We start from the raw sequence: 10491 nt of genomic DNA on the forward strand, positions 1-10491 counted from the left end.
TCCCTCTGATTCTCACACACACACGCACACACACACACACGCACACACACACACACACACGCAGCTCCGCTGATCTGACAGCTTCTTGTTCGATGAACATCAAGTCCACTGAATTAATTTGCACATTTTTAGCTGGAGGTTGATGGTTGTGCGTTGTTAGTTTTTGCTATTGGGTCTAGAGCCTGTAATAAAGTTTATATATATATATATATATATTAATCCAACACTAATGTGGGTAGATTATATGTATATGTGATTTGGGACTTTATTGTCAATAGCAACAATAACATGCGCGTCTTTAGCTATTAGAGACCTATGCCCAGTAGGCCCATTGAGGTTGGGAGGTACGAGATTCAAACTGATAGTTAAATAGTCTGTTTCCTAAGGAGAGACTGATGATGTTGTAACACAATTTTAAATGTGTATTAATATGTAATAGAGGTATTTTGAAGGAGAGAGATCATTGGCTGCTGACTGTGTGTGACCGCCTCAAAGCTTTAAAAACAAATCTATAATGATAGATTGAGTAGTGTGTGTGTGTGTGTAGGGGGGCGGGGGGGGGGGGGGGGGGGGGGGGTTATAGAGGGATGGAGTGAGAGTTATGGAGAGGATGAGAGAGTGTTGCTGACAGCCTTTCAGTTTGCATAGACAACAGAGTCATGATGAGTTCTCCTCTATTTTGACAGATCCCCACTCACTCTCACACACACACACACACACACACACACACACACAGATCTGAGTGGGTACATTAACTGATTATTGGTCAGCTGGCAGCACCTCAGTGAACGACAGTGGGTTGTTGACGGTTGTGAGTTCAAATCCAGAGCTGGACTTTCTAACGGATTTTTTTGTGTTTTCTGTGTGTGATGTTCGGGATTATTGTGTTTGTGACAGAACGAATATCCCACATGAAGAACATTCCTTTGGTCATGTTTTCCCCACTGACTGAGTTGATGGTCGATGTTACACACACACCAAAAACATGCTTATTTGTCCATCTTTCATTACTTGCAGGAAAATATGACTCTCTTCTTTGGTTGTCTGTTTTGCAGTAACAATAGAAAGAGTGATGGATCTAACATTTGTGAACTACTTAGTATTTCTCAACACCTTTATGTGACGCTGAGCTGACCGCCTGCTGGCTCTGCACTCATACATGAAGGTGAGGTGAATCTTTTTATCTAACTCCAGTCAGCAAAGGAAATAAATAGTAATACAAACATTTTTCAAGCTGCTAAATTATTACATTTCATTTCATTTATTTGTGTCTTTAACTGTACAGTCTCAAATGAGTCAAAGGTAAATACACTAAAAAAACATAGTATTATATGTGACATGATAGGAATAGAACTAACAGCAAAAGTAAGAAACATTTTTATTTACTACATTTTATAAAGGAGAGGAACTAAGAAAGGCTAGCTGCTTTCATGAAAACTCACAGGCTAAGGAGCAGAGCAACAAGTCTACAAATATACAAAGTAAAATGTCTATACAGGCAACAAGGAGCAGAGCAGCACGTCTACAAATATACATAAAAATCAAATCAAGTTGCTCACATCACTAAGTCAGAAATAAATATGTGTATTATCTTACAACCAGTTGAGCGTCGTTGTGTCTTATTCCAGTTTGTCCAAAAGGAAACTGCTGCTGGATGCTGATAGCAACAAGCCTGGCCTGTAAAAGAACCCTTTTAACATTTATAGAGCAATGTATATCACAAGGTTATCTCATATGACACTGTAACCCCCCCCCCACCCCACCTTCGTATGAAGTACTCTTTTGCGTAATCCTACTCTGTGACCCAATGGTTCCAGTTTTGCTGTTTATTTTTTCGTTGCAACATGCTAATGATCCGCGTGTGCATGGCAGCACAGACACAGAAAAACGAGGAACAGACAGACGGAGTGAGACAAGAGAAGCACGGCATCTAAACAGGGAGAAATGGAGCGCAGCACATCAATCATTAAGATGATTATTATGGCAGTTGTCATGGCAACCTTCGCCCATCCCCCTCTCCTCTCCCTCTCTCCTTTCCTCCCTCCCTTCCTTTTTCTCTCAAATCAATTCAAATGCACTTAAATGCCACAGCAGCAGAGTGGCGATGCTGCTTGTGTCGATTAACGTGTTCAACAAAACACTGTTTATATCCAGAAAGCATGATTGCAATGGGACAAACTGGAAGAGGGAGAACAACTAGAAGGCACAATTCTGTCTGCCTTTGCTTGATTGATGGTTGGTTGATTTATTTGTAGGATTCAGCAAAATCTTTCAAACTGATTTCAACAAAAAATAACAAGAGATTAATGACATTACGTTGCATAGCCAGATAAAAGGGTATTTTATGGTCTGTTTTAAACATATTAACATATTTTTACTATTTGTATTTGCTTGTGTTTTAACTGTGTAACCTTCTAATGCGTGTTTTTGTATCTGCTGCTGCCTATGGTGGCCAGCAACCCCTTGAAAAAGAGGTTCTTAACCTCAACAGGTTATTTCCTTGGTTAAATAAAGTAAAAAAAAATTTTTTAAAAAAGGAGTACGGCAAGGTGTTACTTTACATTTATACCAATAACACAGAAACCGCTGAACAGATTCCCGAAGACGTGTCGCCAACGAGCTGAAGACGTGTCACTGTTAACAGGATGTGCAGCATCTGCTGCTAAACTGCATATAAAAGACAGGCAGCACAGATTTAGTACAAACAAGGTGGAACATTTTTTAGATTTGCGGAATTGATTGATTTGATTTGATCTGAAGAAGACGAGCGGATGTCTGCGTGACTGTGTGCATTTGTTTACGCACATTAAACACATTCTGTGCATTGAAAACTCAACTATTCAAATAGACTTAGTTCAAATGAACGTTTTAATATCTGGTTGAGTTGAGTTAAGAGCTGTCTTCATCGTCTCTGCTGCTGTGAGACCTGTCAGAAGCAAAGCAGGTAACCGAACCTTCACGTCTAATATTACATGTCCAGTAGACATTTCACGCCAACAACAACAACAACAAAACACTATAATGAATAAGTTCTGACCATCTTTGCAGTATTTAGTTATAAAATATAGTATGATGATTACATTCCCATTAGACTAATTGCTTTCTTCAAACTTTATAAAAACAATTTGTGGATGGATACATTTTTCAAAAACATTTATTTCAAAGTGATCATTTCCATTTTTCATAATGATGCATTTTATTTATTATTTAAACTGGTGGCAGTCCTATCCGGATGGATGGATGGATGGATGGTTTCATGGATGGATGGAAGGATTGATGGATGGATGGATGGATGGATGAATTGCCCATCCCTCCAGTCTGTGGGTTATTGAACTGAAGGACATGCTTTTCAGAGTGTCTGCAGCTCCAGACTAGACTCTGAAGAGGTTTTCTGCTGCTCCCAACGCATGAGTCAAGCGTAGAGACCTGCAGACTCATGCTCATGCGTGTCTTTAGAATGTCTCTGCTAGAGAACAACATGCAATAAACAGGAAACTATACATGAAGCAAAAGCAGACACCAGTTTATGTACAAGTGTTGATGTCGGATGAACATCCTGCTAAAGGGTCCTTCGTAGAAATCGCCATTTCTGAAGTCTCGATGTTAAACGTTCTTTTATTGTTGCGGTTGGAATGGTTTCTTTGTTCTCGGCCATTTTTGCCTGTCTTGCAATAAAACACAGACTCTATCGGCATCACTTCACCAAACATCTGCTGAGAGGAATAAAAGACGGACAATTCGCTTCTTCTCTCTCTCCATCTGTAGTTTCTGTTTTCTCAGACATGAGAGGATCGATGCAGCCGGATGAGAACATGTAATGACCCGATTAAAACGCATGCCGCCTGTTTGAAATCAGGATTCTCCTCCCGTTCAGAACCGCTGCACGGCTGCCGCTGCCGTTACATATTGCAACTTTTACGGACAGAATTTCTAGGTGCAGCCAGGGCGTTGAGGGGGTTCGGTTTGGTGACCTCAGGATTGGATCGCTGCTTTTTGCAGACGACGTGATCCTGTTGGCTTCATCAGGCCGTGCCCTCCAGCTCTCACTGGATCGGTTCGCAGCCGCATGTGAAGCGGCCGGGATGAGAATCAGCACCTCCAAATCCGAGGCCATGGTTCTCAGCCGGAAAAGGGTGGACTGCACCCTCCAGGTCGGGGAGGAGATCCTGCCCCAAGTGGAGGAGTTCAAGTACCTCGGGGTCCAGCTGTTGGCCCTTTAGCGACACTTAGAGGTGATGCTGGGAAACTGTTATATTAAATAAATGTCACACACACCATCAGAGAAACATAAACAATAAACAACAACAACGCACCCAACTGTCTGCAATTACAGGCGTGGATAGAGAAACATGCGCAAAGTGGCGCCGGGAACACCGTCAACAATGGCTGCCTTGGCACTATTGGAAGACATTGCAAATGGAGCGTGTGTGCAGAGACAGGGAGGATGACGTACCGGCACATGATGATGACTGGCGCGTCAGCCGCTTCGGGTTCCCTCGGGCAATCCTTCCGGAATGCGCGCACTGCGCTGAGCTGCGGCCGGCCTTGGAGCGCGGCACAGCGCGGACCCATGCGCTGCCACCTGCCGGTACCGACACAGGTGCTGACCACACAGGGGGGGTTCCTCGGAACCGGGGCCTCCCAGAGGGAGCTGGCAGACCGATCGGGACTGTGCCAGTCGACCCTGAGCCGCGCGGGACGGGATTTTACGCACGTCAAGTTCATCGGATATATCGACTGCATCAAGATATTCATTCATCCATTCAAGTTATTGCCCTGTTGCGCATGTGCGCCCCCAAATACTGTCCTGTCTTCACAGCATCACTACCAGTCGCTGGTTAAAGTCAGTTAAGTTAGTGACCTCCTGTTTTGCGCTGGTTAAAGTACAGCTTCAGGTCTTTCTAACAAGCCCCTGATTGCCTCTGTGCGCAAAGAACTCGTGTTAACAACCCCGTGCGTAAAGTGTGAGATCTCCCACGCACTCCTCCTGCGCGTCCTGCTTATACCGGAGAACAGCGTGCCAAACAGTATATTTTTGCGCGTCTCCAACTCGCCTCCTCAACCCTTAGTTTTAATTTTGTGAACGCTCAGGCGTGTGTGTGTGTGTGTGGGGGGGGGGGGGGGGGGGTCACTTAACGATGATTTGCGTATCGAAATGGCAGGTGGACAGGGCGGGGTTGGCGACTCCAACATGTGCGCTTAATTCCACGTTGATTAGTATGGGATGTATGAAGGACATGTGCTTGGATTCATGCGTACGCACGGCTTCGTACATCTGGATTTATTTGTGTGTGTGACGTTTTCTGGATTTGAGCGTACATCATGTTTCAGTCGGAAATCCACGCAGGTCTTGACGCGTGAGGCCCGTGGGGATTTATCCATTCAGGCACAGCTGTGGTAACGTAAATAAACCCCACGTGTCTTTTACTATTGACGCATGCGCACCACTTCTGCCCACCGCCGTTTAAGGCGCACATCCCAGCGCTTTGTAAACAACGGAATTACTTTTTAAAAACATTTACCTTCCCTGTTTTATGGTGGCTAATCTCGTACCCGGGGATTAAGCAGCTCCTAGCCCGCGACCCTCTAATAGACATTTTATATTGCTTTTAAATATCCCAGTTTTGGATGAGCAGACTTAAATGCATCGTCAAAACGCCACAGCGTAATTTGATAAGATTCAGCAGCTCCATCAGAGGTGGAGCTGCTGAATCTTAACGCTTACACAGAACGATGAGGCTCAAACAGCCTACTTCAAGGGCCAACCCCCCCTGGTTAATGAAACGATAACACAGAATTGATCGTTTCGTCTAGGGAGCACACCCGTTGATAGGACATGCGTCAGAAGGTAAGAGATCGATGTCTTGATATTACTAGTGAACACACAGAACACACTAGAGCTGGTGACTAGCACCCCACTTTAATCCCCATGAAGTAAGATTTAATCCGGATACAGGAACAAAGACATGTTCCAATATTCTCAATTGCAATGACAGGAGGAAAAACTGTATACAATGTGACATCTACAAAATTGATTGACAATACACAAGGGCTGCAGTATGTACAAGGTGCCAGTGTTAGAAAATTCAGTTCATCAGTAGTTTATCTTCTTGGTAGCACCTCTGTAGCACAAAATGAGCATATCCAGGAAAAGAAAACTCTTTACTGGTACAAACGGAGTAAGTTTCTGTGAAAACCCGTCAAAAATAAAGACATTTATATTCTGCATTGTCCAAGTTTGTGAATTAATTTCAGAAAATGAAGATAATTAATAGAGAAATATAAAACAGACAACATTATTATACAATACTGGATTAACATACATTTTAAACAATAATGTTACAAAATCTTTAAATATTTTTAGGGTTCCTACATACTTTACATTTTCCATCTTTATTCAAATTCATTTTATTTGCTAATAAGAGAAGTGTGACAATATACAAAGACATGATTCAGTATTAAGGACTGACAGCTAACAGAGTGAATTATAACAAAAAATACAATAGGCAATTCATGTGCCAATAATGACTAATCATTTCAACTATGTGAAGACTTGAGTTATAACTTATATATACATTTTCTTTTTCACATGTAGGAACCCTGAGAGAGATTTGGTTGTGAAAAGTGGAGCCACCAAATAAATGACCATTAGCTAAAGTGTCTCATCTTTAAACTACAGTTCACAAAAATGCAATTCATCCTGCAGGCAAGCGTAATAGTGTTTCCCTCAAATTATTATTGTATTATTTGACATTTAAATACTGAGCTTCCCCAACAATATATTTTTTTACCACATTCCCCATTTACCTCTTACTATCTGGCATTAAAACACCTTACTGAAAATATTCTATAGATGGAAAATGTGACTTTATTTCCACCAGTCTCAATGCCAGAAGAGGCTGGATTGAAAAATAGATTTATTTTTTTTGCTGGTTATTTGATTTTTGATACACACTGTCATTAGTTTATTGCACAAACGAAATGGAGTGTGCTGTTTTAATGCAAGAAGTAATTAATGCAACGAGGTATGGAGTTGATACCACCCACATATGTATTCCAATTACCATGGAAGAAAAAAGCCCCTCCCCCCAAGAAAACACACAAAAAAAACCTATATATATATATGCCGTTTCACAGCAGAATAACTCATAAAGCATCACTGAAAATACATTAAATCAAAAACAGGAACGGTACCATGCATTAAGAGTGCTCGTTCGTTGTCCGTCCGTGGAGGAAATGCTTTGTCCATTAATACTGCACGCTGTACAATCCGCCTCCTTTAGGTTTCTTCCTATTGGTTGGTCGAGCAAAAATGTGATTCTTAATACAGGGGACCGGGGCCATCGTCCTGAGGGAAATGTGAATGGAGGAGGGTTTCCATGTAGGAGACGTAACCACTGCTCGGCATGTAGATATCTGACATGTGCTGGGGTAGCAGGGGAGTGGAGGCGGCGGACAGGAGGGGATCGGAGTTCAACATCGATTGAAAAGGGGTCGACAGCGGCGTCAGCGTGGGACCCGAGGCCAGGGCTGGGTCAGTTGACTCTGTGAGGGCAACACTTGTGTCCATCGGGGTCTCAGTATCCAGCTGAATCCCTCCGTTTAGGGAGGGGGCATCCTGTTGTGCCATGATGGGCCGGGACTGGGCTTGTGAGGTTGATGGCGTGCCGATGCTGTTAATAGTTGCTGTTGGTGCTGCTACTGGAGTCGTAGTGAGGGGATTGCTGGGCTTATTGGGCGCCTTCATCAGGGGGTCAGTGGGTGGGGCTAAACCTGAGGGCAAGCACCGCCGTTTGGCTGCTTGGACTTCATCTGCTGAAGAAACTTCCAGTTGTGTTGCAGGTATGGCCTGAAAACAGACAGGTACAGTCAGAAAGAAGGCGAGTTGATCACAGTGAGCTTTAAGAAATAACTAAAATAAGGTAGAGAGCTAAGCAGAAATAAAATGTTAAACCAAGACAAAGTTACAGAAGTAATGTGATCCTTAAAATGACACACAAACAAAGAAAAAAACTACCGAGTACACTCACCAGTCTGGCTCGGACCCTTTTTGGCAGATCCACTTCCAGCTGATGGATCTCTGAAGGTTTTAGCATTAGCTGACTCTGGTCCTGAAACTCAACCTAAGCAAATGCAATGAAATGATCAAATCATTATCAATAGCTGTCAAATTTAATACAAATATGTAATGAACTTGCAAAGTAAAAGAAGATACATCTGTGGACAGTAAAAGACAAGGTGGTTCAAAAACTAAACCTTGGAACCAGAAACTAACCGATCAGTTTCTTTCTGCTCTTTCCACTTTGTAAGAACTCTACACATTTGCCCCGGAAGCTCCAAGTTGCATCCATTGATGCTAAATGTCCCCACTTAAAGTTTAATGCTATACTGTAGAGTTTACACTTTTATTTACCTAGCAAATGCCTGCTCTATTTTTTGAAGAATAATTTTTCATAGATTTGTATACACTAAAGGTGGAACATTATTATTGTTCTTCCTTTATTGAATATATTTTTACCTATTGTGTGATTTGCAGATCTAAACTGTGGATTAATCAGCTTTGAAACTTCCCTGCCTTGCTTCTAGTTGGTTTTGGGATTTTAATGGGTATCTTTGCAGCATCGACCATAAATAAACAATCTAATAACCTTAAGCTGTTTTCCTCACCTGGTAAAACTTGTGGGTGTGCTCCTTGACAAAGGAAGCATTTAGGATCTGACCCTCAGGCATACAGACAACAAACAACTCTCCAACATCAGGAGGCCCGGCACTGAGGCAGTCATGACTCTGAAAAAGAGGGGGGGGGAGATAAACAAAGGAGAATAGAAGAATGACAGAAAGCCATTTTACTAAACATGATCTTCTCAGATACTGATGAACAATGAACGTCCAAGAAATAATACAAGAAATCAATCAGAGACATCTAACAGATTTGATGAGAAAGACATGATGAACAATTATTTTTGGTAGAACGTTCTTTATGTCTGATGTTCACGGAAGTTTGACTAAAGACACACATTTCAAGAGTGTTTTACTGTGCAGCAGAAAATTAATTTTAAAGTTCTCCGATTCCATGCTTTAAAAAAAACAGAAATAAAATATATATCTTGCTATCGTTCTTGTGTATTGTTTTCTCAGCCCCTTTAGGTGTAAATGTAGTCCTTTACTCTCTGATAAAAAAATATATATTGGTTTGCAAACATTTAAGGTTATTTGATGTTTAAGTCATATTTTCATGTAATACAGCATATGGCATTTGCAAGTAAATTTCATCCTGGCTTTTAGAAATGGAAACCATTGAGTCTTATCAATTCAGGCAGGCCTCTAACCAGTAAGCACACTCACTATTATGTTTTCTGGGTGAATGTTGTCACAATATGAGCCGTCGTCAAAGTTGACTTCATAGAACGGCTGTTCTGCCATCCCAACGATGGTACAGTGGTAGTACCAGCCATCACTGTTGCGACCAATCACTTTCTGACCCAAGGTCGGGCCCCGTGGGACTTTCGGTGCTCTCTGAGCCTGTAGGGAGCAAAATACATGGTCAGAGCATTTCGGAATAAAGTAGGATCAAACAACATTAAAACTATGTTACATGTTGTGTTCATCCAATGAGACAGAGAAGAGAAATGGATATTCCTTTTAAATACACTCGCTGCCACATGTTCTGTCTCCTCTTTGACTGTCCCTGGCGCACATTAACAACCGTCATTTCACAAATTCTGAATTATATCCTTTTTGGTTTTAGTATGATCAATAACAGTCTAATTCTCTCTATTTGCACTTACCTTTGGTGGGTTCCTCTTATGCTTGAGACAGGAGACTGATACCACGTAGGGCCAGTCGGCAGGTGTCATGACAATTCCAGCGATTTGGGCACAGGTAACGTGGAAGGAAGTGGCACATTTCTCGTGCGAGCACTGGATGCAGGCGCCACGGTTCTGATTGGCAGTCTTTCTATAGCAGATCACACACTTCTACAATGAAAACAACAAAAAAAACATTTTTAGTTTAGGTTAGCGACAAATTCTCCTCGACTTCCTAAGCCTAATTTTATTTGTTGCATTCCCTCCCATGAACCTTGAAGGACCACAGGAATGTTTTTAATTAACCTACGTGACAGAAAAATCTGTTTTTAGTTTTCAGTTGATGTAAATGTCTAGTTCTGTCAAGGCTGCATTAAGTTTGAGCCACAGGCAGCAGCTGGACCGCCATACTGTTCTATTTGGTTCTACACATTTTTCTAGTCGAAGAAAGCTAATGCTAATGAATGCTAATCTGTGTGCCAAGTCCACTTGTTCTAAATTAAAATTAAAGAAATAAAAAATTAGCCAAACTTTGATTTATTTTAACTGCTTAATGTATTTGAATGAAAATGATTGTTCTTGCATGTAACAGGTGATGAAGTAAAAAGTATTATTTATTAATGCAGTCTGTTTTTCCGAGGCAGTTTTCTGACAAAGAAAGGAAACTGGAGAGTCTCTCATTGCA

At 41.7% G+C, this 10491-nt stretch overlaps 1 protein-coding gene across 1 annotated transcript; it reads right to left on the reverse strand.

Moving 5' to 3' along the window:
* Positions 1 to 5908: 5908 nt before the first annotated feature.
* Positions 5909 to 9874, reverse strand: LOC137904252 (lysine-specific demethylase 4B-like). Its single transcript, XM_068748411.1, has 5 exons — positions 9789 to 9874; positions 9346 to 9522; positions 8668 to 8787; positions 8031 to 8123; positions 5909 to 7849 (listed from the first exon to the last, which is right to left on the reverse strand). The coding sequence occupies exons 1-5, from the start codon at positions 9855 to 9857 to the stop codon at positions 7322 to 7324; spliced, it is 987 nt and encodes a 328-aa protein (XP_068604512.1). The 5' UTR covers positions 9858 to 9874; the 3' UTR covers positions 5909 to 7321.
* Positions 9875 to 10491: the final 617 nt, after the last annotated feature.

Source organism: Brachionichthys hirsutus, chromosome 15 (assembly GCF_040956055.1).
Source record: "Brachionichthys hirsutus isolate HB-005 chromosome 15, CSIRO-AGI_Bhir_v1, whole genome shotgun sequence".
Classification (NCBI taxonomy): Eukaryota; Metazoa; Chordata; class Actinopteri; order Lophiiformes; family Brachionichthyidae; genus Brachionichthys; species Brachionichthys hirsutus.